The sequence below is a fragment of the Triticum urartu genome, chromosome 3A (assembly GCF_056163025.1).
Source record: "Triticum urartu cultivar PI428250 chromosome 3A, HENAU_Tu73, whole genome shotgun sequence".
NCBI lineage: Eukaryota > Viridiplantae > Streptophyta > Magnoliopsida > Poales > Poaceae > Triticum > Triticum urartu.
In genome coordinates, this window is record NC_141875.1 from 612,466,143 (window position 1) to 612,493,029 (window position 26,887).

The window sequence follows — 26,887 nt, forward strand, 5'->3', positions numbered from 1 at the left end:
CAAGCGATGCACACAACCATTTATTGAGCCAAAGCAATGCCGGAGATTATGTAACTACTTTGATGGAAAAATCAATGAATCCACATACTGAAGGTAGACATTCAGTTTAAAATTGATTGTGTCTTTGAACTTAAAGCGATTTTGATTAGCATATGATCCTCCGCCATGTCCTTTTGTTCAAATGTACTAATCTTGATCCAAGAGAGGCGAATCACAGGAAAAAGAGGAGTTCATACTCAACTGCACTATTGGTATCAAACCAATTTCTGCTCTCTTTCGAGGAAGATAGGGAACAACATGGCTGATCTGCTCAAGTTGCTGAAAGTTTTATATCAGTCGCTTGACGTTCGATAGCCTAATAGTTCTTTTTAATAACGGCCATACCAACTTATTTTCAGCATTGCCGTCATCTTCCTCTATTAAACAACTCCTCTTGAAGTAACACAGTCATCTTGCAGGAATCTCCATGGCACGGGACGAACAACTTGAATGCATTCCAAACAATCTCGCTGCTTTATGTCTGCATTGTCTTATAAAGGCGTTATGAACGGATTATGATATATTGAGCCTGATTTAATGTTACCCTTTCAAATCCGGCCACTCCATATATGCACCGACTTGTAGTACCATTTACATTCAAACTACAAGGCATCACGTCGTAGTAATTTAAAAAAACCATGGCAACTATTTAAAAATATCAAAGCACTAAACTTTTTATTTTCATTTCTTCCATGTACATCTTATCTTCGGTGTTTTATGCTTCAAATGTTCATAATTTTCTAAACCATTTATTGAATAAATAGACAGCACGACAACGCGCGTCATCATGATCTAATTGTGTTGAGACGTGGTTCTTTTTCTTGAATTGCCCGAATGCTTTTTGTCCGCTTCCCGTCCGTTGCCGCTTTGTTTCTATACCATATCTCCTTTTTTTAATGTATTTAGTATTTGTTTTCCCATCCATACCGCACCTGTCCCGCTTTGGATTTATAAAAAAAATATGTAATATAAGAGTATCTACATCCAGACGCCTCAAACCCATCTCATACGTTTGGGCAGGCTGCTTGGCCACTGACCGGTCACAATTTTTCTAAACAGGCCTCAAACGCCCGAGATGACCGGCACCCCTCATATCCAACCCAAATATGGGGCACCCGAAGGAAACACCGGTCCGGAGGAAACCCGGCAGTCCGAAACTCGTTTCCTCCGGACCAGTGTCGCCACGTGGTCCTACCATCCATATTTTCCTCCGCCTGTCCACCGTCGCCGCCACTTTCCACTTCTCCCGCCCGCCTAGTAGCCATGCCCCCACGTCGCCGGGTCAGGAGCGAGCCATTTCTAAGGCCGGAGCGCCGGCTCGAGCTCCTTGAGCAGATCTGGACAAGGCGCGAAGTCCAGATCGCCGCGGGGCTACCTCCAGATGCAATGGATCTGGAGAAGGAGTTGGAGGAGGAGGAGGAGGTGGAGGACGACGACGAGGAGGAGGAGGATGCGGGGGACGCTGGCGACGCGGATCTGCATGCGGAGCAGCAGACCATCCTCGATTCCCTCCGCTCGGAGTCGGCTGCGGAGGCTAGACACCGTCGGCGGCAGGAGATGAAGGCCATAGAGGAGGCGGAGATGCTCGCCTACATGGATGAGGTCGAGCAGGAGGAGGATGAGCCGGAGCCCTCCTTCCCGCCCGTCCAGCTGGCGTCCGGCGCCATCGTCGTGGACATCTCTGACAACGAATATTAGCTAGGGTAGTACGTAGAATTTCTTTTGCATGCTTTGTATAAATCCAGGGGTCGAAATATGAGAGACTCAGATGCAGAGTGGCTAATTTGACGCGTGGCCGGTCACTCTCCGCGGATGTGCCCGATCGCGTCCGCGGGCGTTTAAAGGGCCGGATTTGCAAAGTCCAGTTGTAGATGCTCTAAGAGCATCTTCAAGAGAGACGCTAAAAGTAGCCCGCGCTGGAAAAAATGTCAATTTAGCGCGCGGAGCATCTCCAACAGACGCTGCAAAAACCAGCACGGTGTAAAATCCATCTAGCGCGCTGGGAATTTCTGCATCGCACGCGGGATATTTAATGCGCGGCGTACAGCGCGCTGGACAATTTAAAGCGCGAAGACGAACTGCTCCGCTTCCTCTGCTCGTCCCGCCTCGAGCTCGCCCCTGCAGGGGCTGCAGCGCGCCGCCGCCGGCCGCGGCCACTCCTATGCGTTCTCGTCTCTACTCGTCCTAGCACGGGACGGAGCCGACGCTGCCCTTCTACTCGTCGGCTGCAGCTCGCCGCCTCGAGTTCGCTGGTCGGGAGCGTGTGCCGGCCGGGAGCCGCCGTTGCCCTTCTGCTAGCTTGCTCCAACAATTAAGGGAAGCTAGCTAGCTCGCATTTGCGATTCACAACAAGCTAGCTCGCGTGCGGTGCCCGACGGAAGATGATTTGCAAAATCAGCAAGCTAGCTTGCTCCAACCACTGGGGACCCAATTGTGTTTTTATTTTGATTAGATGGATTTATTTGTAAATGTTTAGGGACCTGTTTGTTGTAGATATATGTGTGGTGCTTTATTTTTTAATGCGTCTGCTGGACTGTTGCGTGTTGTCCGTTGCTAAAGTTACTAAAATGGCGCTGTAAAATTATTTTAGCGTGCCTTTTTTTTGGGCTTCCGTTGGAGATGCTATAATACGGTATGAGTATTATCTGTCCAAAATCCGATGTCACCCTTCAGTTTTATAGCATTCTGGTTGGTAACCTGTCAAGCGTCCAGACTCCCCGCTCATATTGTATCTGGACTTTGCAAAAGCACAAACAACACTAGAACAAAGTCGTGCAACCACAAGCCGGGAAACATATACAATCTCAAGAGAAGAGATTCGGCAGGGAGCAGAACAATTAACAAAGAAATGAGCAGTTGGCACATCGCACCATCGGAAAGTTTGAAACACATGCAAAAAACCACAGCCATCTCTCTCCAGCCTTCGTCACACTCAACCAAAAATTTGTTATTACGACACCAGTCAGGGAAACAAAGCTGGGATAAAGCTACACTTTCACTGGCAGAGCAGCTGGGCGGAACGAGGATGGCATTGGCAGGAGCGGAGGTGGTGGCCGCCGTCGACCACCGCGGCCGCCCGGTGTCGCGGCGCTCCTCCGGTCGGTGGCCGGCCGCGCTCTTCGTCGTCGGTACGCCACGGAGCAAACTGCAGCCCCCTCCTCGTTTGCAGAGAGGTTTTGCGCGCATGCCTACGCGTTGATGACGGTCGGAATTGAACGCAGGGGTGGAGGTCGCGGAGCGGTTCGCGTTCGCCGGCATCTCCAGCAACCTCATCACCTACCTGACAGGCCCGCTCGGGCAGTCGACGGGGTCGGCTGCGGCCGCCGTCAACGTGTGGGCGGGCGTGGCCATGCTGCTGCCGCTGCTCGGCGCCGCCGTGGCCGACTCCTGGCTCGGCCGGTACCGCACCATCGTCTACGCCTCCGGCCTCTACATCCTGGTACGTACGTCTAGCCGCGCCGGCACTAGCTTCTTCCTACCGAACAATTTCACAAGAATTTGCTTCCCCAGTCCTTCCATAGAAGAGAGTTCATTGCTTTTTTTCTGATTGTTCCCAGGGACTGGCCATGCTCACCGTCTCGTCGGCGCCACCAGCGGCATGCGCGGGCACGCCGGACTCAGCCGAGTGCTCGGCAGGCCCGTCTGCTATCCAAGTGGTCTTCTTCTACCTCTCCCTCTACCTCGTCGCAATCGCCTACGGCGGCCAGAAGCCCTGCGTGCAGGCGTTCAGCGCGGACCAGTTCGACGAGAGTGACCCCGAGGAGCTCGCGTCCAGGGGCTCCTTCTTCAACTGGTGGTGCTTCGCCACAAGCGGCGGCAACACCATCACCATCTCGGCCTTGAACTACGTCCAGGAGAGCGTAAGCTGGCAGTTCGGATTCGGCATCCCGTGCGCCGCCATGGCGCTCGCTCTCTCCGTCTTCTTGCTCGGAACCAGCACCTACCGCTTCTACCCACCGGAGAGGAACGGCGGCCTGCTCGCGCAGCTCGGCGAACTGCTCGTGTCGAGGGCTAAATCCTGGCACTCGTCATGGAGTTCCAATTCCAAGTAATCAACCTTTTTCTTTCTATCCATCAGAAGTTCAGAACACTTCAGTTGAGCGAATTCATCTGAGAAACTGAATGTTCACTCGCTCGTTTGGCATCCACGCAGATTACCCGATGATGACTCACTGCCATTGCTTGCCGATGCTCCATCGGCATCCAAGGATAACGCCAAAGATTTCCCTCACGAAGCCACGTCGCTGCTCAAGCTGTTCCCGATATGGTCGACCTGCCTGATCTACGCCGTCGTCCTGTCGCAGTGGTCGACGCTGTTCACCAAGCAGGCGAGCACGCTGGACAGGAGGATCGGCAGCCTGCTCGTACCGGCCGCCGCCATGCAAAACCTGAGCCACGCCGCAGTGCTCATCTTCCTCCCGATCTACGACCGGATCCTCGTCCCGCTCGCTAGAAAACGCACAGGGAACCCTCGTGGCATCACCGTCCTGCAGAGGATCGGCGTCGGGCTGGCGATCTCGATCGTCGCCATGATTGTCGCCGCGCTGGTGGAGACCAAGAGGCTCAGGATCGCAGTCGACCACGGCCTGCTAGACGAGCCTCAAGTTCCCATCCCCATGAGCCTGCTGTGGGTGGTTCCTCAGTTCCTCCTGGCCGGGCTGTCCGGCGTGTTCGCGTTCGTCGGCCTGCAGGAGTTCTTCTACGACCAGGTGCCGGACTCCCTCCGCAGCCTGGGCATCGCTCTGTGCATGAGCATCGCCGGGGCTGGCTGCTTCATCAGCAGCTTCCTCGTGTACGCCATTGACAGGGTGACCAGCAGCAATGGGGGGAGCTGGTTCTCAAACAACCTCAACAGGGGGCACCTCGACTACTTCTTCTGGCTCCTGGCCGCGCTCAGTGCCTTGGGCTTCTCTGCTTACCTGCACTTTGCAAGGGTTTATGTCGGCAAGAAAAGGAACAGTTCAGCTTCAGTACAGTGATGCGATGGTATCTACAGAGCCTTCAGCGCAATTTTCATGGACAATCATGGCAGGTAGGGAAGGAAGCTTGCCACGGGAAATTAGCAAAATGATATTTCGCGTCGCTTCCAGATTCAAAGCTACACGGACGAGGATGGCGTGACCATAGAACAGCCCCGCATTCACAATGGTTTTCAAAAGAAATGGCCACGCTGACTTGATGTAAATATGTGGAAAATATGTGAACATAATGTACCAGTACGAAGTTCAGATAATTTTTGAAAATTCTGATTTCTTGTGCACATGTTCATGTTAGTGTCGAAAGCGTGCCTGATAATTTTTTTCATGCAAACCTAGTTATGCAGTTATGCTTCACCAATAGGATAAACAAAGTCCAATCTCTCTACTATTAAACCCAATTATGCGGTCTGTGGGGGCCCCCTGAACCACCTTAGTCCAATTCCACCGCCACTAAATCATGTAAATCCCGAAACCATTTGTCATACCTCAGGAAGAATTTTATCGCCGTCGCTAGTCTCTATTTCGCGAAGATCCAATCTGGAGGCCCGTTATGGAGCTCTGTCGGAGGGGGAATCCATTGCAGGAGTCTTCTTAAAAAATGTTCACGGATTTTTTTTTTATGAATTGAAAAAAATGAGTTTGAAAAAACACAGAGAATTTGAGAAAAGTTCATCTATGTTGAAGAGAAAGTTCATTAAGTTGGGGGGAAAATCATTGAATTTGAAAAGGAATCATCAATTTTGGAAAAAAAAAGTCAAAAAATGAAAACAGATCATCATATTGGAAAAAGTGCACCAATTTTTTTAAAAAAGTTCATTGATTCCAAAAACTTTCACAAAGACTGAAAAAAAATCATCAATTTAAAAAAAATCCCTGCAATTTGAAAAAAGAAAGAATGAAGAAAATAAAAAACAGAAAACATTGAAATCCCAGTTGGAAACGCGAAAAAATGAACAGAAAAACAAATGGGCCGCCCGCTAACTGGACTTAGTGTCTCGGGGGGGTGGGGGTGGGGGGGGGGGGGGCGCTCACCCCCTTGGCTCCGCACCTGGGCCCCATGGTCGAGCATCAGCAGCACGTGAGTCTGTGTGTATTCAAGTAATGCTACACATACAAACGAGTTACAAGGTTTTACAAAAAGAGTTAATTTGATTGGTCAATAGGTGGGGAGGCGGCCCACCCTCCCTGAAAATCAGGGAGAGGGCAAGTTTGTGATTGGTTAGTAGATAAAAAAAATCTTAGTCAGTGTGTAATTGCGTATAACTCTTTGTATGTTTAGCATTATTGTTATGTACCCCTACAAAAACATGAGGTTGTGTGTTGCCGTGGTTGCCGACAACGAGAAATTGGAGCTCGTACACAACACATCTCACACGTCTCTTTGTTAGTAGCACGAATCAGGTAATGAGTTCTCGCACAATTTATTTTGCCTATTAATTTCTCATTTCCACTCATTGACTGGTAGAGCCCGCATACGTAGAGAGAAGTGAGATGACTTGGTTGCATTTTTTTTTTTGCAATCTAATCTGAGAGCTTTATTCAACAAAGGTACTCCTAGCATCATCCGCCAAAAGGTTAGTGAGTAGGAAGGATGGTCTCGAACCAGTCCAACTTTCGGTGACCACCGGTGTGCTTGCATGTTTAGCACAAAGGTGGGCAGATACATTGGCTGATCTGTTTACATGTTGAACAACGAAAGAAGAAAAATAGAAAGCTAGCTCTCTAATTTCTAAAAGTAAAGAAGCCACAACAAAAAGACTGTTATGACGAGTGTTCTAGAGATTAACTATCTTCAGGCAGTCTATTTCCATGATCACATGTGAGAAACCGCGCAGGTTAGCAAAGATAACTCCATCACGCAAAGCCATGGTCTCTCCAATGAACGGATCCGATAACCCCAGATAGGGTTTACTCCAAGCTTCCAACAAAGCCGAGCTGGCCACGTAGGCAGTTTGGCCGGTCAAAGTAGACAATACCGAGCACGGTAAGACAATGATCGTATAATCACCAGTACTCGTATATAGTGACCGTATTCTTAAGGACAACGAGTAAAGTAAGCTATCGACACAAGTACAGTGATCACCAATGCATTTTACTCTTCCAGATCCCCAGAATGCCTGTTGTATCCAGAGTTCTAAACTTAGCATAGCACATGAATACTTTTTTTTTTTGCGGAAAAGGAAATGTTTTAAAGTGTCAAAAGATTATGGCAAATATTTGACATGTACATGTATAGATATGATCTAGGCAACTAGAAATAAGCCAATACGTCGATTTGAATTTACTCATTTCACAAGTTTGTATTTTTGTGTGCAGCTCACATGGTAAGGCATTTTCTAATGAAGGTTGACAGACATGCGGTCTACTCCATGTATACGTACATGTGGGAAATTTTCAGAGTTTTGCTTGACACTTCAGAATACGAATCTCGATGGAGTTCTGTCGGTGCAAAGTCGTTGTCTCCACGAAATGGAAAACCAAATGACAAGACTCGCTCGCATCGAAACTGAGAAGCAAGTCGTAGTTTACAACCCCCGTCACCGCAACCACGATTTTGTTTCTCGCCCAACATGCTAATAGATAAACAGAAAATGGTGGCGAAAACTAAGACCTGACGACGACCAGCTCCACCACATGTAGATGCCGAGTTGCACATGGCGCTTCAGGCCATGGCAGCATTGGAGAGCATCTCAGCTCCTGCTGCATTGACCTTTTACTACTGTTATCGGTAGTCTAGTTTAGTTGCCCTTGGCCTCGGCGTCGGGCTCCAAACGGAGGAGGACGAGCATCGGCAGCGGAGAAGAAGACGTGATGGCATCGGCGGGAGCGGAGCCGGTGGCCGCCGTTGACCACCGCGGCCGCCCGGCCTCGCGGCGCTCCTCCGGCCGGTGGCCGGCCGCGCTCTTCGTCATCGGTACGTACGATACGACACGAGGCAAATCGCAAACGTGCAGGAGCTGGTGAGCTGGTGACGGTCGAAACTGAATTCGCGGCAACGCAGGGGTGGAGGTCGCGGAGCGGTTCGCCTTCGCCGGCATCTCCGGGAACCTCATCACCTACCTGACCGGCCCGCTCGGGCAGCCGACGGCGGCCGCCGCCGCGGCCGTCAACGCGTGGTCAGGCGTGGCCATGATGCTGCCGCTGCTCGGCGCCGCCCTGGCCGACTCCTGCATCGGCCGGTACCGCACCATCCTCTACGCCTCCCTCCTCTACATCCTGGTAGGCGAATTTCGCAGAGGAACAAAACCCCGTATTCCCAAGAAACCAGTTGGACTTCTCCCTTGAACTGTGTGCTTTCCAGGGGCTAGCCATGCTGACCATCTCGTCGTCGGTGCACGGCGGCGAGGGCACGCCACACGTGGCATCCTCGGCGACGGCGAGCCCGTCCGCGGCCCAGGTGGCCTTCTTCTACGTGTCGCTCTACCTCGTCGCCTTCGCCTACGGCGGGCAGAAGCCGTGCGTGCAGGCGTTCAGCGCCGAGCAGTTCGACGAGAACGACCCCGAGGAGCTCGCCGCCAGGGGCTCCTTCTTCAACTGGTTCTTCTTCGTCACGGACGGCAGCGTCACCGTCACCGTCCCGGCCCTGAACTACGTCCAGGACAGCGTTAGCTGGCAGCTCGGGTTCGGGATCGCGGGCGTCGCCATGGCGCTCGCCCTCGCTGTCTTCTTGCTCGGAACCAAGACCTACCGCTTCTACCCTCCGGCGAGGAATGGCGGCCTGCTTGCGCGGCTCGGCGAACCGCTTGTCGCCACGGTTCGATCCTGGCATTCATCATGGCGCTCCTCCAAGTAATCAAACTCTTGATTTCTCAGCTTCGATTCAGTCCATTCTTCTGAAACTGAACCTTGCTCGATCACTTGGTCCATTGGCACGCAGATTATCCGACGACTCACGGCCATTGCTCGATAGCTCGTCATTGCCACCCAAGGGGAGCACCGGCAATGCAGGTTCCCCTCATGAAGCGGCATCGCTGCTCAGATTGTTCCCGATATGGTCGGCATGCCTGATCTACGCCGTCGTCTACGCACAGTGGCCTACTTTCTTCACCAAGCAGGCGAGCACGCTCGACAGGAGAGTAGGCAGCCTGGTGGTGCCAGCCGCCGCCATGCAGAACCTGAGCCATGTCGCGGTCATGATCTTCCTGCCGATCTACGACCGGATCCTCGTCCCGCTGGCTAGAAAGCACACGGGGAACCCTCATGGCATCACAATGCTGCAGAGGATCGGCGCCGGGCTGGCGATTTCGATCGTCGCGATGATCGTCGCCGCGCTGGTGGAGATGAAGAGGCTCGGGATAGCAGCAGATCATGGCACCCTGGATGAGCCTGATGCCGTTGTTCCTATGAGCTTGCTGTGGGTGGTTCCCCAGTTCCTCCTGGCAGGCTTGACCAGCGTGTTTGCGTATGTTGGCCTGCTGGAGTTCTTCTACGACCAGGTGCCGGACTCCCTCCGGAGCCTGGGCGTAGCTCTGTGCATGAGCATAGGTGGGGTTGGCTGCTTCATCAGTAGCTTCCTTGTGTACGCCATTGACAGGGTGACCAGCAGCAATGGGGGGAGCTGGTTCTCCAACAACCTCAACAGGGGCCATCTTGATTACTTCTTCTGGTTTCTGGCTGCCCTCGGTGCCTTGGCCTTCTCTGCTTACCTGCACTTTGCAAAGGCTTATGTCGAAAAGAAAAAAGATTATTCAGTTTTGGTACAATGATGTAGAGAATGTTCAGTGTAACAATCATGACAAGTATCAAAGGAAGTTTGCTAGTACTACTGAAAATTAGCAGAAATGATTTGTTGGCATATATATGGAGGAGGAATGTTAAATTGCCTGTTTTCGATCTCCATTGTTACCCAGATGATGGTAGCAGATCAGCTCTGCATCATGGAAATGGCCAAACACATCATGTAGTAGTACAAGTGTACAGCACGAGATATGGACACACTACTCAGTACTCACAACCTCCGCAAAGCATAACAACGGCACAAAAACCATTTCACGGTGTTTAAGCACTAAAACAGAGGACGCAAGAGAATATAATTAAGCTATGGCAACATTGTTAAGGTGATTCGATGATACAAATACAACAATACAAATCGATCATCTCATGGATTTCTTTTGTTAACTGTTCCGGAGGGCCAACATTTCAATCACTCTGATGCTATCTGCTGCAGCAATTAACAAACAAACAAAACTGTTTAGGGAGGTAGACGGGGGACATCGATCAACATGCCACAAGTGATTTCCTTCCCAGGCACGTGAGGAGAGCAGGAGCGAGAAACCCCCATGTGTTCCGCCAAGTGAAAAACATGACTAAGGTGTGCTCAGAGTGCTTAACATCACCCGTTTTGGTATCTTGATTTCAATTGAAAATCAGTTCTTTTGGCAGTGCTGGAGGTCTTCAATTGCATTCTTCCATTGCCAGGCACGCTGTTTTGCATCCTCAAATACGAACACCTTTTTTGGCTGTAAGAGAACTCAGTTAGGCGTAATAAAATAGAACAGCTACTAGGATAATACTAAGGAGCAGTAGCAGCAAAGAGGAATACCGTGGAGATCCTAAAATGCGAGGAGTTGGCTACTTGTACATTGAGTTCACTTGGATCATCAGACCAACTAATATTCCCCTTGGTCACCATCTTCGCAGGGTCAACACAGATCAACTGAGGTTTGTTGGTGAGGATCAGCTGGACCTTCTTATTTGATAGCTTATTAATCTTCTTCAGCTTAGATATCAACACTACAGATTCACCTGGCTCCAGGAAATCCTGCCTGCCACATTGTTAAAGCAATATGCACTGACATGAATCACCTCTCACTTGTGGAAAAATTGTGAGCATGTAGTCGACCGTTTCCCCCCGTTTTCATTTTTCTTTTCTCTCCTGTAAGTATAATAAATGTTGTGATAGTCTGTATTTACCATCTAGAGTCGAAGGAGTCGATGGAAGCTAATTTAGATACATGGGACCGTACTTCAGAAGATGACGCAGCACCATTATTCCCAACAGGGACATTTTGGTTGGCATGTGCACTTCCCATGTGTGACAACCAATCTGAATCTTGATTATCCTCATCCTCATTTGCCTGAATAGGGAGACCATCAGAATGATAAAGAGTAGCGTTAAGTGATTACACTGACATATGTAAGATAGCATACATTTGCCTCCACAGTGGGCTTTGGTGCACGCGTCTTCCTTATATTTTTCCAGTCAATACCTCTGAAGAAAGGATGCTTCTTCAAGGAAGCATAACCATCAGGTCCTGCACCTGGTCGTTTGGTTGGATCAACATCCTGCAGAACGAAGAGTTTAAGCAGGCCCTACTCGTTGGAAATTTGACTCAGAGATCTAAGGATGCAGCTTCTCTTTTGGCTGGAGTGGGGACTATGCAATTTCATTATGTATTTAGAATATTACTGTATCTGATAAACCATGAAATGATCAGAACTAGGACAAGAGTTGTTTTTATGCTGGTAGCATTTTTTTAAGAACCATATATAACTTATGACCAAAAAAAAAATGCAAGAAGTAATCTGTATAATTGTATACCAGCAACTTGTCAATGAGATCTCTTGCTTCATCCGAAAAGAACTCAGGAAATCTGAGATCCCTTGCAATAATTCGCTGGAAAATCAACCACTCACTGGCATCCTTAAATGGCGAAGAGCCAGAAAGCATTTGAAACAACGTGCACCCCAATGCCCACAAGTCATTTCTGCCAAGAAAACATAGAAACCCATCAGAAAAACGTGTATAAATCACTGCTTGTAACACCACAAAAAAAAAACACAGTTCTTTAGAAGCTTAACATCTTCGCAACTGGCAGCAAACTAGGGTTAGAGATACATCATGGAAGGTGGTTTTTCTTTGATGCAATGAACTTAAGTTATTCTTTCGTAACAGCTAAAGAATGCATCAAGAATCTAATGTCTTCAGTTAAGAAAAGAAGAATCTAATGTCTTCAAAAATAGAATACAACACTTATCATCTTATGCATACTCAGAAAAGGTGACTTTCTGATACAAATGTTGAACTGACAAGACATAGTACACAATACTATGCTGATGGGACAGACAGATACCAGAAATGCATTTCAGCTAGCACAATTTGTACCGACTGTTATTTTGTGTACCATCATCTTGAAGTCTTTGATGTTATAACATGAATTTTTCAACTTCTGCTAGTAACCTAAAGTCCAGAAGCATGACAACACTGATAGCTAGGGAAGTCGTCTACAAGATATGTTTTCTAGCAAGATAAGCTTTCGGACGTAGCCAATAAATGCACAGTGCTGGTGCTTAATAATGCGATTGAATACATCACTCAGAGGCAAAACATAAAATCACATCAAAGAATGCAGTACTGTAAATATCACAAAAGTAGAATTGTACCAAGAAAGCAAGGATTGTCAAGGGCATCAACAGATGAAGTTATTCACTTACCCAAAAGTTGCTGGGGCAGAGTTCAGGACCTCTGGTGGTACATATGCAGCTGTTCCAACAAATGTGCAGGCCCTCTCATCTGCACGGTAAGTGTAAGGAAAGCAGAACATTAAGAGCTTTACATCACCAAACACTAAGAGAATCCAGCTCTGCGTATGTTTATCTTACTAGTTGAATTTGGGAGGACTTTGATTGGAGTGTCCACAGTAGGCTTCACGCTACCAAAATCAGCAATCTTGATGTGTCCATCAGAAGTAAGGAGTAAATTTTCTGGCTGGGAGATCAAACAATGTGAGTAAGTCATTGTTGCTGATGGCATTAACTCAAAGACAAACATGAATCTCATGTACAATGAACAAACCTTCACATCCCGATGAATTAGGCCTACACTATGCAAATACTCCAGAATGTCAACAATTTCAGCGGCATAAAACCGTGCCTCGTCCTCAGACAGGCGGCCTTTCTGCAAGCAAAACCCAAGAATAAGAAGCAAGTATAGAAGAGGAACTAGCCACATTGTGAGCAGGTTGATGATACTAACCCGTACGATTTGGTCGAACAACTCCCCGCCTTCGCACGACTCCAGTGCCATGTCTGGACAGCCAAAGAAATGCCGTGTTCAGCCAATGTAAGCATCCAAAATGCAACTAGGACTTCAGTAAAATAAAAGTGCCCAGTTGCTAATTAACTACTGTAATTCAAAGAAAGAAAGAGCGGCAGTGCTGACAGAGGGAGTATGTGTCCTGGAAGGTGAAGAAGAGCCTGATGACGCCCGGGTGATCGAGCTGGTCGAGCACGATGCGCTCCATCTTGACGTAGGAGATCTTGTTCTCCTTGGTGATGAACTTCTTGTCCATGATCTTGAGCGCGTAGACGTTGCCCGTGTCCTTCTTCCTGGCCCTGACCACCTGACGCAAAAACAAAGCGGCCTCAGCAACGGCAATTCCCACGATTCCGTTCCCCACGCGGCCACCAAGCCATGGGGTAAAAACAAGGAGGGAACCGTCCGTCCACTGGTTAATTAAACAACGACGACGCCAACACGATGGTGTGCCACCACTAACTACCTTGGAGTAGGAGCCGACGCCGTAGATCTTGCCGAGCTCGAAGTCGGCGGCGGTGAACTGCTCCTGCGGCGCGCGGAAGGCGATCCCGCCCCCGCCCGCAGTAGGGGAGGCCGCCGTGGGGGAGGCTGAGGCGGAAGCGGAGGCTGAGGAGGGGTTGGAGGGCGCGAGGCGCAGCCTGGCGGCGAAGTCCCTCTCCATGTCGTCGTCGCCGCCGACCGCCATTTGGCCGGAGCGATCAGGCGGGGCGGTATCTATAGGGGGAAGGGGCTGGGGGTGGCGCGGCGCGGCCTCCGATGGCGGAGGCGGTCAACGGGTGGAACCATCGGATTCGGCTTGGGAGGGCGGGAAAGCGCGGCGCGGCGGGGCGGGCGGTGGGGCAATCGATGGGACTGCGACGGCCGCAGCCTTTCTTTCCCTCTCTCTCTCTCTCTCTCTCTCTTTCGCGGTGGGGTTGGGGTGGGGGTTGGGGTTGGGCGGAAGGGGAGGAAAGGAATCGAATCTAGGAGGAGGGAGGCTGGGGCTGGCTGCCCACAGTCGAGTCTACAGGATGAGGAGGAAGAGAGAGCTTTCCATGTCTGTTGGTTGTTGGCTTGGCTTGTGAGGAGTCGTGGGGAGAGAGAGGTGTGCGCGTGATCGAATCATGGGGATGAATGATGGATGGAGGGTCTGCCGGTCCGGGAGAGATGAACCAGAGGAACTGCCCTTCTTTTCTGTTTTTTTTTTCTCGTGATTTTTTTTTAGAAATTCTCGTGAATAAGTGTGTGAGAGACAAGGATTATTTGCTTTCACGTGGGCTGCTCGCTCGGTTTACCACATTTCCAAACCAAGGAATAGTAGGAAAACCGAAGAATTTAGATTGATTTTTTTTTTGACTGGAACTCCATTTTCCTTGGGAATTTATATGCTTTCAGTCCAAAGCCTGTGGTTGTCTCGGGTCTGTTTCTGCCCACTAAAGCCCATCAAAGAAGCTCAAGGTTACAACCTTCAAAATAATCCTCTGGTTTATCGTTCTTGTTTTAGGAGGACATTACATATGAGAGTTGTGGTGGAATTTTAGAAGAAGAAAAAAAGTTCTTCATGCTAAAGTCCGAGGAGGTCATATGTAGTTGCTATGACGTCTGTCATGACATGTGACGGGTGGTCCAATGGTGGTAACTCATTTGGCGTGAACCTTGCATGTTTCTCCTCTATTGCTGGACATTGGGATCAGGCTGTTCGACATGGGCTTTGTCAAAGATCACTTGTTGTGGAATCGGAATCACTTGCTCAAGAAGTGACGGCAAGACAGTCTCGAGCAAACCTCGCTAGCGTCCTTCGCGGTGGCGTGTGTTAAATTCTTGTGTGTCAGAGTTATTTCCGGTAGATCCCTCGACATGGTACACTCGTCAGACGAGTACGTCGAATGGGAAACAGAGAAGGATTTGCCTACGTTCACGCCCTCGCGGAGGAGGTAAAATCCAACTTCATGCTGAGTTGTACTAATTGCATATAGGGGGAGGGGGGTACAATGAGAGAGGGGTTGAGTATCAACTTTAGGTTTTGTTCCTATCAACTAACCTACCCTGACTTGTATGGGTATCGGGGTCTAGGGTTACATGATCCTAGTCGGTTGGAGGAGTCCTCCTGGACACCAGTCGCCTCGTCGTGTACTCCAAGTCCCCTGTGTCCATCTTATAGAGTTATAGCCGGGACATGGGCCGGTACGACCACCCAATGCAGGAGCCGACCTAGGGGGGCTCGAGACGGCCTCCGGTATGATGAGCCACCCCTGGGCTGTAACACCGCTAGTAGCCTCTGAACCGATCTTCGAGCCCAACTGCTCCTTGGTTGAAGAGGATCTAGAGGCGCCGACCTTTGTGGGCTTTTCAAGATTGAAACCTGTTCATCGAGCTCTCTCATATGTAAATCTGCATTGTGTGTATTCTTGGTAAAATAAATTAAGGGCGTGTTCGGTACTCCTCCAACTCCTAACTCCTCTAACTCCCAGCCAGGAGTCCAGCCGAACGGCTTCACTCCAGAATTTACGTGAGAGAAGCTGGCTAAAAACCTAGTGCAAAATCTGTGGAGTTGTGGAGTTAGGAAATCGTAGCTCCTCCAGAACTGGAATCAAGAGTTCATAGATAATTACCGGCCCCTGCTACCGCCAAGTGAACTCTTGGCGTACCGGTTCGCTCCCAGTCGTCTCTCCCGTCGCGAGCCCCCCTCCTGTCCCCGACCAAGCCTATGGCCCAGCCCATCTTTCCCACACCTTTTGGACTGTCAGCCTGCTCCTGATGGGCCACAAAGGGGCGATTTTATGGGCTTTAGGCTCGCTTCCTTGTGCGAGCGAGAAACGATGACACCGAACAGATCGGTAGCTCCGGGATCGATCGTGAGAAGCTGGAGTTGGATTCCTGGAGTTGAAGTTGAGGATTTATCGGCCACGGAGGGTTACCGAACACACCCTAAGTATCATGGTTGATGAATGATTTTCAAAAAGAATCTTGTTTATGTTGGTTGGGTCAAATCGTGCAAGTGATCTACCACGGTGACAAAAGGCAAAAAAAAAAGACTTGTATTGTGTTGTCGCCACTAAGGATAAAAAATGGTTGTGTGGTTTGTCCCGATGATAAAAACCTGGTGAAAACAATATACTATCAACATTATGTCACCTTACTTAATGCAATGCTCTGTTTTACTTAATACTTCGAGATGCATGTTAGACAGATTATATTCCATAAAAAGAATTGTGTTATCGACGCATGACAGAATGAAGAGTCCTCCATCCACGACACTACCACTGCAATTTGATCATCCTACTTGACATGTTTGATCAGAACATCCTAAATGTTGTCTCTACGTTAAATGTCATTGAAGAAAATGGATCACCCTGATATAGTCCCATTTTTGTCTGAAAATAATGACCAACATTATCATTGATTTTCATAGTCACACTATCTCCATAAACGAAATTATCGACAGTCATTTCTTGAAGAAAACCTTCATTCTAGAAAGGGTCATTTGACATTGCCATGACTTCTTTAAAGTCGATTTTGATCACACGCCACTCATGTTCTTCCAGTGTGGCAACAAATGCCGACGAAAGATGTATATATTTCATTTCATTTCTATACTTGGTATGTTTGATTGCGGTCATTTCTGCCAAGTTCACATTCCCACGGGATTAATGAGGACATCTTCAATGTCGTCCTTTAAAACAAACACACTATTTGTACGTGGAGAGGTCTGTACTCGTCCGTGGACACAAATACACAAGCCGACCATTCAACCTTGTCTTCTAGATATCTGCCTCTATTTTTTTCTGTGTCTGTAACATTCAAAATAATTATAAAAAGTAGCACAATTCATTTGCGACTATCATGCAAATATTTCTGGTACAACAATAGTTCCAATATAAATATTACATCTGAAATAACTGAATGTTCAACAAGTTTTTTGAATTCATTGGTTCCAATTTCAACGATACGAGTCAGTATGCGCACATTTTGATCCACGCATTGTGCCCCTTGAGGTTTATCCAACAATACGTCAACATGAATGACCTACCCTTTGTTATGTGCTACAGCACGACCAACAAGTTGCAACATTGAGTGAATTAATGAATTGACCAACATATAGAGCAACAAGAAGCAAAATTTTCGATCTTCAACGCCGCTGTACCTGGTGGCCACAACCGTGCAATCACGCAACAATACTTCATGATGGAGTTAAAGATGATGTACCATCGATGGGCTAGCGACTTCACATTGCGTTAGTAGATCACATGCAAGTTGTATGGCGTCTAGTAATTTTGCTCATGAAACAAAGAATGTACGTTTTGCGAAAAGGCCGAGCCACCTTGCCTCCTGCCTACAAAGTTCGCAAATACAACCGACCATGCATCGGACAACAATTCATCATTCATCACCGAGAACCCTGCCATTGTGCTTACTGTAGGAAACAACCAAAAGGTAAAGAAATCTCAATGGCATTTGACTAAACACCTGTCCGACGTGGTGCCTGCCTTAGACGGTGTCGGTAGGGGGTGGAGGGCACCTGGTTGCGGCCGGATCCGGGGTGGATGGCAGCATAGTCCAATGCGGGCATGCGCGTGGTTGGGGTTACAAACATCCACAATGTGTGTGCGGCGGCCAAAAAGGTACAACAACGGTGTCAGATGAAGAGGGTGCGGATGCAGAGTAAGGGGAAGGAGAGGCGCAGTGAAAGAAAAATGACCGTAAGAAGGATTTTGAGTGGACGAAGTCCTATGTGACCAGGGTCAGGACGCCCGCAAACCTTCCTCAATTTATATCTGATTTTTAAAAATTTAGACAAGACGAATACAATCCGCGCTGGATAACAAAATACGTGAAAACAACCTACCCGGCCGTTTCGAGGGACGACGGATACGCAGCACGGCATCCATATCTCTCTGGCCATGTCGGTCCTCGTTGTGCGCCCCACGCTGCAGAAAAGAAGCAGTGATGACTCCCAGGCTTTCAGTTGTTGCGTGCCCAAGAAATTCTCTAGGTCAAAAAGACACAAAATGCCGCTGGCCATCATCAGTGAGAAAAAGCCAGAGTAAGACCAGAAAGAAGGCTGAGACGAACGCAACGCGACACGCTACTTCTATGATGGCTGCCCTACTATTTCTGGCGCTGAAAGTAACACAAGAGAGTGCACCCATCCAAGGCGTGTTTGGAACATGAACTCTGAAAACAACTTTATTTTTTGCTTCACTTTTTCTTCGGTACAACCCCTAGACACATCAACGGTTCAGATCGTCTTATACCCCTTCATGTAAAAACTTAAAAAAGAGTAGGATGGTCATTCCCCATCACCCTCCCCCAGCCCCGCTCCCGCGACGTACCCGCGCGCGAGGCGACGGCTTTTTTTTTTACACTCGCACAAAGACGGCGTATTTTTGTACAGTGGGGCGACGGCCTTTTTTTTACACTCGCGCAAGGACGGCGTATTTTTGTACAGTGGGGCGACGTACGTACGCGCCCGTCGGTGGTCAAACAGCGTCGGTGGTCAATCCGCGACGCGTCGCCCGCGGAAAACGTGTCGTGGCGCGTGGATAGCGGCCCCGCCGTCCCGTCCCGTCCGTCCCCTCGACTGCCGCAACGCCGCCCTCGACTGCCGTCCCGCCGCCTGCCGCCCCGTCGTATCCCGTGCGCATCAATGCCGTCGACCCACCCGCCCGTCGCCATTACTGCCCGTCCGCCCGCCGCCCCCGCCGTCTGCCCTATAAAAACCACCCCCGTCCGCCCGTCGCCACTCACACCATTCCTTCCCCCGACCCGTCGTCACATCCACCTCTGAAAAGCTCGCCGGCGAGATGTCGTTCCACCGCGGCAGCAGCTCCGGCACCGGCGACGGCGACGGACCGAGCGCGTGGCCGTCGAGCCTGAGCATGCCGGAGACAGAGGAGCTGTACCGGTTTGGGCTCCTCGTGCCGCCGGGTTGCCGTCTGCCGCACGACTGGAAGCTCGACAAGGACGGCTACTCGAGGCGCGGGCCCGGCGCCACCGCGGAGGAGAAGCGGACCGGCGGCCGTAACAACATCGCCGGCTGTCACGCATTCTGGGACGGCAAAGACTACGCTGCTGTCATTCGCGCGTGCCGGCTCGCGGAGTCCGGCGGCACGGCAAACCTCGTCCCGCGCCCCCGTCCAGAAGCACGCGGCCGTCGGGCCCCTCCACCACCTGCGCCGGCGACCGCCGATCCCCCCGCCCCGCCGGAGGTGGAACTGCTGCCGGAGCAGTTGGTTCTTCGGGAGGACGGCGATCCCGACGATACGCCGGTTACCTCGTCGCCCTGCGGGCGTCGGTGGCTGCAGCGGCGGCGGCTGCGAGGGAGGCCGCCGAGCAGGCAGCAGCGATCCAGGCGGCGGCGGCGATTCCGTCGGTGGTCCCGCAGGCGGAGGCGGAGGCGGCAGAGTCGTCGGACGAAGACGGCATCGACTGGGAGCGGCTAGCCCAGGTCAGTGACGACGACGACGACAACGATGGCGGCGGTGATGGCGGTGACGGTGCGGTCATCGATCTGCTGGGTAGCGACGACGAGGAGGAGTAGTTATTTTTTTAAAAATATTCTAAGTATGAACTATGAATTGTTTATGTTCGGATGAACTCGTTTCGTTTCCGTAGTGTTTAATGGACTATGTAAAATATATCTATGTTCAATCAAGTTTGTTCGAATGTTGTTTTAATTTGTCTTCAAAGTTTGTTCAAAAAATTAGCAAAATATTGAACGCTTATTTTGACAAAAATTTGAAAATTTTCCGACCCATGCATAAAAATGTTCACAATATATTTAAAAAAATTCCATCGAATATACATAGCACAAAATAAGGTATGCAATTATCTAAAAATTGTAGCAAAAAAATCGTGAAAACACATAAAATATAAAAGAAAACTGAATAAAAAGTCAAAAGTGTTTCTAAATGTTTATAAAGTGTTTTAGAAATGTTCAGATGTTGTTAAAATATGTGCATATAGTAAAGCCCGGTGGATGAAAAAATGAAAATTAAGAAATAAAAAAGTTAACAAATTAAAAAATAATCAAAAAGGTGAGATATTTTAATTCATTAATTAACATTTTCTGAAATATTTTTAAATTCATTAACATTTATGAATCCGAGAATTTTTAAATTCATTAACATTATCTGAAATAGTTTTAAATTCATTAACATTTATGAATTTTCTGGAAACGCGAGACGTGACAAAATTTTAGGGGTTTTTGGCCCGGAAAATCGTAGAAAATCCATACGGACTCGAAACGCGGCAAATTTTTGCGTGCGTGCCCTGCATGGTCACTGTGGCCCGTGAAAAAAAATTGGGCACGTTTGGCGGATGCCAAGCGGAGACGTGCGACCGAGGGTCCCCTCCGGCCATACCGCAACCACCCCCTTCCACAGCAAGTACCTGAGCGGTTTCACGGAATGCACCCAACTTTTGGCAGCGCGTGTGGGGCCCCACCCGGGCACCCCACGGCCAAAATGAACGAAATCCGACAACGAACGCAAGTTGCGTCACGTCCGGACAGAATTTTAGGGGTTTTCGGCCCGGAAAATCGTAGAAAATCCATCGGACTCGAAACGCGGCAAATTTTTGCGTGCGTGCCCTGCATGGTCACTGTGGCCCGTGAAAAAAATTGGGCACATTTGGCGGATGCGAAGCGAAGACGTGCGACCGAGGGTCCCCTTCGGCCATACCGAAACCACCCCCTTCCACAGCAAGTACCTGAGCGGTTTCACAGAATGCACCCAACTTTTGGCAGCGCGTGTGGGGCCCCACCCGGGCACCCCACGGCCAAAATGAACGAAATCCGACAACGAACGCAAGTTGCGTCACGTCCGGGCAGTATTTTAGGGGTTTTCGGCCTGGAAAATTGTAGAAAATCCATACGGACTCGAAACGCGGCAAATTTTTGCGTGCGTGCCCTGCATGGTCACTGTGGCCCGTGAAAAAAAATTGGGCACGTTTGGCGGATGCGAAACGGAGACGTGCGACCGAGGGTCCCCTCCGGCCATACTACAACCACCCCCTTCCACAGCAAGTACCTGAGCGGTTTCACGGAATGCACCCAACTTTTGGCAGCGCGTGTGGGGACCCACCCGGGCACCCCACGGCCAAAATGAACAAAATCCGACAACGAACGCAAGTTGCGTCACGTCCGGGCAGTATTTTAGGGGTTTTCGCCCCAGAAAATCGTAGAAAATCCATACGGACTCGAAACGCGGCAAATTTTTGCGTGCGTGCCCTGCATGGTCACTGTGGCCCGTGAAAAAAATTGGCCACGTTTGGCGGATGCGAAGCGGAGACGTGCGACCGAGGGTCCCCTCCGGCCATACCGCAACCACCCCCTTCCACAGCAAGTACCTGAGCGGTTTCACGGAATGCACCCAACTTTTGGCAGCGCGTGTGGGGCCCCACCCGGGCACCCCACGGCCAAAATGAACGAAATCCGACAACGAACGCAAGTTGCGTCACGTCCGGGCAGTATTTTAGGGGTTTTCGGCCCGAAAAATCGTAGAAAATCCATACGGACTCGAAACGCGGCAAATTTTTCATGCGTGCTCTGCATGGTCACTTTGGCCCGTGAAAAAAATTGGCCACGTTTGGCGGATGCGAAGCGGAGACGTGCGACCGAGGGTCCCCACCGGCCATACCGCAACCACCCCCTTCCACAGCAAGTACCTGAGCGGTTTCACGGAATGCACCCAACTTTTGGCAGCGCGTGTGGGGCCCCACCCGGGCACCCCACGGCCAAAATGAACGAAATCCGACAACGAACACAAGTTGCGTCACGTCCGGCAGAATTATAGGGGTTTTCGGCCCGGAAAATCGTAGAAAATCCATACGGACTCGAAACGCGGCAAATTTTTGCGTGCATGCCCTGCATGGTCACTATGGCCCGTGAAAAAAAATTGGGCACGTTTGGCGGATGCGAAGCGGAGACGTGGGACCGAGGGTCCCCTCCGGCCATACCGCAACCACCCCCCTCCACAGCAAGTACTGAGCGGTTTCACGGAATGCACCCAACTTTTGGCAGCGCGTGTGGGGCCCCACCCGGGCACCCCACGGCCAAAATGAACGAAATCCGACAATGAACGCAAGTTGCGTCACGTCCGGGCAGAATTTTAGGGGTTTTCGGCCCAGAAAATCGTAGAAAATCCATACGGACTCGAAACGCGGCAAATTTTTGCGTGCGTGCCCTGCATGGTCACTGTGGCCCGTGAAAAAAATTGGGCACGTTTGGTGGATGCGAAGCGGAGACGTGCGACCGAGGGTCCCCTCCGGCCATACCGAAACCACCCCCTTCCACAGCAAGTATCTGAGCGGTTTCACGGAATGCACCCAACTTTTGGCAGCGCGTGTGGGGCCCCACCCGGGCACCCCACGGCCAAAATGAACGAAATCCGACAAAGAACGCAAGTTGCGTCACGTTCGGGCAGTATTTTAGGGGTTTTCGGCCCGGAAAATCGTAGAAAATCCATACGGACTCGAATCGCGGCAAATTTTTGCGTGCGTGCCCTACATGGTCACTGTGGCTCGTGAAAAAAAAATTGGGCACGTTTAGCGGATGCGAAGCGGAGACGTGCGACCGAGGGTCCCCTCCGGCCAAACCACAACCACCCCCTTCCACAGCAAGTACCTGAGCGGTTTCACGAAATGCACCCAACTTTTGGCAGCGCGTGTGGGGCCCCACCCGGGCACCCCACGGCCAAAATGAACGAAATCCGACAACGAACGCAAGTTGCGTCATGTCCGGGCAGTATTTTAGGGGTTTTTGGCCCGGAAAATCATAGAAAATCCATACAGACTTGAAACGCGACAAATTTTTGCCTGTGTGCCCTGCATGGTCACTGTGGCCCGTGAAAAAAAATTGGGCACGTTTGGCGGATGCGAAGCGGAGACGTGCGATCGAGGGTCCCCTCCGGCCATACCGCAACCACCCCCTTCCACAGCAAGTACCTGAGCGGTTTCATGGAATGCACCCAACTTTTGGCAGCGCGTGTGGGGCCCCACCCGGGCACCCCACGGCCAAAATGAACGAAATCCGACAACGAACGCAAGTTGCGTCACGTCCGGGCAGTATTTTAGGGCTTTTAGCCCGGAAAATCATAGAAAATCCATACGGACTCAAAACGCGGCAAATTTTTGCGTGCGTGCCCTGCATGGTCACTATGGCACGTGAAAAAAATTGGGCTTGTTTGGCGGATGCGAAGCGGAGACGTGCGACCGAGGGTCCCCTCCGGCCATACCGCAACCACCCCTTTCCACAGCAAGTACCTGAGCGGTTTCACGGAATGCACCCAACTTTTGGCAGCGCGTGTGGGGCCCCACCCGGGCACCCCCCGGCCATACCGCAACCACCCCTTTCCACAGCAAGTACCTGAGCGGTTTCACGGAATGCACCCAACTTTTGGCAGCGCGTGTGGGGCCCCACCCGGGCACCCCCCGGCCAATATGAACGAAATCCGACAACGAACGCAAGTTGCGTCACGTCCGGGCAGTATTTTAGGCGTTTTCGGCCCCGAAAATCGTACAAAATCCATACGGACTCGAAAAACGGAAATTTTGTGCGTGCGTGCCCTGCATGGTCACTGTGGCTCGTGAAAAAAGTTGGGCACGTTTGGCGGATGCGAAGCGGAGACGTGCGACCGAGGGTCCCCTCCGGCCATACCGCAACCACCCCCTTCCACAGCAAGTACCTGAGCGGTTTCACGAAACGCACCCAACTTTTGGCAGCGCGTGTGGGGCCCCACCCGGGCACCCCACGGCCGAAATGAACGAAATCGAACAAAGAACGCAAGTTGCGTCACGTCCGGGCAGTATTTTAGGCGTTTTTGGCCCGGAAAATCGTAGAAAATCCATACGGACTTGAAACGCGACAAATTTTTGCGTGCGTGCCCTGCATGGTCACTGTGGCCCGTGAAAAAAAATTGGGCACGTTTGGCGGATGCGAAGCGGAGACGTGCGATCGAGGGTCCCGTCCGGCCATACCGCAACCACCCCCTTCCACAGCAAGTACCTGAGCGGTTTCACGGAATGCACCCAACTTTTGTCAGCGCGTGTGGGGCCCCACCCGGGCACCCCACGACCAAAATGAACGAAATCCGACAACAAACGCAAGTTGCGTCACGTCCGGGCAGTATTTTAGGGGTTTTTGGCCCGGAAAATCGTAGCAAATCCATACGGACTCGAAACGCGGCAAATTTTTGCGTGCATGCCCTGCATGGTCACTGTGGCCCGTGAAAAAAAATTGGGCATGTTTGGCGGATGCGAAGCGGAGACGTGCGACCGAGGGTCCCCTCCGGCCATACCGCAACCACCCCCTTCCACAACAAGTACCTAAGCGGTTTCACGGAATGCACCCAACTTTTGTCAGCGCGTGTGGGGCCCCATCCGAGCACCCCACGGCCAAAATGAACGAAATCGAACAACGAACGCAAGTTGCGTCACGTCCGGGCAGTATTTTAGGGGTTTTCGGCCCGGAAAATCGTAGAAAATCCATACGGACTCGAAACGCGGCAAATTTTTGCGTGCGTGCCTTGCATGGTCACTGTGGCACGTGAAAAAAAATTGGGCACGTTTGACGGATGCGAAGCGGAGACGTGCGACCGAGGGTCCCCTCCGGCCATACCGCAACCACCCCCTTCCACGGCAATTACCTGAGCGGTTTCACGAAATGCACCCAACTTTTGGCAGCGCGTGTGGGGCCCCACCCGGGCACCCCACGGCCAAAATGAACGAAATCGAACAACGAACGCAAGTTGCGTCACGTCCGTGCAGTATTTTAGGGGTTTTTGGCCCGGAAAATCGTAGAAAATCCATACGTACTTGAAACGCGACGAATTTTTGCGTGCGTGCCCTGCATGGTCACTGTGGCCCGTGATAAAAAATTGGGCACGTTTGGCGGAAGCGAAGTGGAGACGTGCGATCGAGGGTCCCGTCCGGCCATACCGCAACCACCCCCTTCCACAGCAAGTACCTGAGCGGTTTCACGGAATGCACCCAACTTTTGTCAGCGCGTGTGGGGCCCCACCCGGGCACCCCATGGCCAAAATGAACGAAATCCGACAACGAACGCAAGTTGCGTCACGTCCGGGCAGTATTTTAGGGGTTTTCGGCCCAGAAAATCATAGAAAATCCATACGGACTCTAAACGCGGCAAATCTTTGCGTGCGTGCCCTGCATGGTCACTGTGGCCCGTGAAGAAAATTGGGCATGTTTGGCGGATGCGAAGCGGAGACGTGCGACCGAGGGTCCCCTCCGGCCGTACCGCAACCACCCCCTTCCATAGCAAGTACCTGAGCGGTTTCACGAAATGCACCCAACTTTTGGCAACGCGTGTGGGGCCCCACCGGGCACCCCACGGCCAAAATGAACGAAATCGAACAACGAACGCAAGTTGCGTCACGTCCGGGCAGTATTTTAGATGTTTTTGGCCCGGAAAAAGTAGAAAATACATACGGACTTGAAACGCGACAAATTTTTGCGTGCGTGCCCTGCATGGTCACTGTGGCCCGAGAAAAAAATTGGGCACGTTTGGCGGATGCGAAGCGGAGACGTGCGATCGAGGGTCCCGTCCGGCCATACCGCAACCACCCCCTTCCACAGCAAGTACCTGAGCGGTTTCACGGAATGCACCCAACTTTTGTCAGCGCGTGTGGGGCCCCACCCGGGCACCCCACGGCCAAAATGAACGAAATACGACAACGAACGCAAGTTGCGTCACGTCCGGGCAGTATTTTAGGGGTTTTCGGCCCAGAAAATCATAGAAAATCCATACGGACTCGAAACGCGGCAAATTTTTGCGTGCGTGCCCTGCATGGTCACTGTGGCATGTGAAAAAAAATTGGGCACGTTTGACGGATGCGAAGTGGAGACGTGCGACCGAGGGTCCCCTCCGGCCATACTTCAACCACCCCCTTCCACAGCAAGTACCTGAGCGGTTTCACGGAATGCACCCAACTTTTGGCAGCGCGTGTGGGGCCCCACCCGGGCACCCCATGGCCAAAATGAACGAAATCCCACAACGAACGCAAGTTGCGTCACGTCCGGGCAGTATTTTAGGGGTTTTTGGCCCGGAAAATTGTAGAAAATGCATACCGACTCGAAACGCGGCAAATTTTTGCGTGCGTGCCCTGCATGGTCACTCTGGCTTGTGAAAAAAAAATTGGGCACGTTTGGCGGATGCGAAGTGGAGACGTGCGACCGAGGGTCCCCTCCGGCCATACCGCAACCACCCCCTTCCACAGCAAGTACCTGGGCGGTTTCACGGAATGCACCCAACTTTTGGCAGCGCGTGTGGGGCCCCACCCGGGCACCCCACGGCCAAAATGAACGAAATCCGACAATGAACGCAAGTTGCGTCCCGTCCGGACAGTATTTTAGGGGTTTTCGACCCGGAAAATCATACAAAATCTATACGGACTCGAAACGCGGCAAATTTTTGCGTGCATGCCCTGCATGGTCACTGTGGCCCGTGAAAAAAAATTGGGCACGTTTGGCGGATGCGAAGCGGAGACGTGCGACCGAGGGTCCCCTCCGGCCATACCGCAACCACCCCCTTCCACAGCAAGTACCTGAGCGGTTTCACGTAATGCACCCAACTTTTGGCAACGCGTGTGGGGCCCCACCCAGACATCCCACGGCCAAAATGAACGAAATCCGACAACGAACGCAAGTTGCATCATGTCCGGGTAGTATTTTAGGGGTTTTCGGCCCAGAAAATCGTAGAAAATCCATACGGACTCGAAACGCGGCAAATTTTTGCGTGCGTGCCCTGCATGGTCACTGTGGCCCGTGAAAAAAAATTGGGCACGTTTGGCGGATGCGAAGCGGAGACGTGCGACCGAGGGTCCCCTCCGGCCAT

General features: G+C 51.0%; 3 protein-coding genes across 4 annotated transcripts; 2 read left to right on the top strand and 1 right to left on the bottom strand.

Moving 5' to 3' along the window:
- Nucleotides 1-3,013: 3,013 nt before the first annotated feature.
- On the top strand, nt 3,014-5,299 carry LOC125548867 (protein NRT1/ PTR FAMILY 5.10). Its single transcript, XM_048712394.2, has 4 exons — nt 3,014-3,167; nt 3,261-3,478; nt 3,597-4,087; nt 4,193-5,299. The coding sequence occupies exons 1-4, from the start codon at nt 3,065-3,067 to the stop codon at nt 5,016-5,018; spliced, it is 1,638 nt and encodes a 545-aa protein (XP_048568351.1). The 5' UTR covers nt 3,014-3,064; the 3' UTR covers nt 5,019-5,299.
- A 1,994-nt stretch (nt 5,300-7,293) lies between these two features.
- On the top strand, nt 7,294-10,031 carry LOC125545409 (protein NRT1/ PTR FAMILY 5.10-like). The gene is made up of 4 exons (XM_048709334.2): nt 7,294-7,932; nt 8,020-8,237; nt 8,320-8,807; nt 8,896-10,031. Exons 1-4 carry the CDS (start codon nt 7,830-7,832, stop codon nt 9,722-9,724), a joined length of 1,638 nt encoding a protein of 545 aa, XP_048565291.1. The 5' UTR covers nt 7,294-7,829; the 3' UTR covers nt 9,725-10,031.
- A 2-nt stretch (nt 10,032-10,033) lies between these two features.
- Nucleotides 10,034-14,172, bottom strand: LOC125545410 (3-phosphoinositide-dependent protein kinase 2). 2 transcript variants are annotated; one of them, XM_048709335.2, is made up of 11 exons: nt 13,520-14,169; nt 13,180-13,360; nt 12,994-13,046; nt 12,814-12,915; nt 12,621-12,726; nt 12,453-12,531; nt 11,560-11,725; nt 11,169-11,303; nt 10,932-11,095; nt 10,561-10,783; nt 10,034-10,477 (listed from the first exon to the last, which is right to left on the bottom strand). In XM_048709335.2, exons 1-11 carry the CDS (start codon nt 13,739-13,741, stop codon nt 10,385-10,387), a joined length of 1,524 nt encoding a protein of 507 aa, XP_048565292.1. In that variant the 5' UTR covers nt 13,742-14,169; the 3' UTR covers nt 10,034-10,384. The 2 variants fall into 2 exon arrangements, with proteins under 2 accessions (XP_048565292.1, XP_087369708.1); XM_087513582.1 differs by having other exon boundaries at nt 12,814-13,046; nt 13,520-14,172.
- Between the last annotated feature and the right edge of the window lie 12,715 nt (nt 14,173-26,887).

Excerpts from the sequence above, each read along its gene's own strand:
- LOC125545410 (XM_087513582.1), bottom strand. The coding sequence starts at position 13,741 with ATGGCGGTCGGCGGCGACGACGACATGGAGAGGGACTTCGCCGCCAGG. Across the intron at positions 13,047-13,179 it reads CCAGGACACATACTCCCTCT|ACATGGCACTGGAGTCGTGC; the intron begins GTCAGCACTGCC and ends TTGGCTGTCCAG. Across the intron at positions 10,784-10,931 it reads GACTCCTTCGACTCTAGATG|GCAGGATTTCCTGGAGCCAG; the intron begins GTAAATACAGAC and ends ACAATGTGGCAG.
- LOC125548867 (XM_048712394.2), top strand. The coding sequence starts at position 3,065 with ATGGCATTGGCAGGAGCGGAGGTGGTGGCCGCCGTCGACCACCGCGGC. Across the intron at positions 3,479-3,596 it reads CCTCCGGCCTCTACATCCTG|GGACTGGCCATGCTCACCGT; the intron begins GTACGTACGTCT and ends GATTGTTCCCAG. Across the intron at positions 4,088-4,192 it reads TCATGGAGTTCCAATTCCAA|ATTACCCGATGATGACTCAC; the intron begins GTAATCAACCTT and ends GCATCCACGCAG.
- LOC125545409 (XM_048709334.2), top strand. The coding sequence starts at position 7,830 with ATGGCATCGGCGGGAGCGGAGCCGGTGGCCGCCGTTGACCACCGCGGC. Across the intron at positions 7,933-8,019 it reads GGCCGCGCTCTTCGTCATCG|GGGTGGAGGTCGCGGAGCGG; the intron begins GTACGTACGATA and ends GCGGCAACGCAG. Across the intron at positions 8,808-8,895 it reads TCATCATGGCGCTCCTCCAA|ATTATCCGACGACTCACGGC; the intron begins GTAATCAAACTC and ends ATTGGCACGCAG.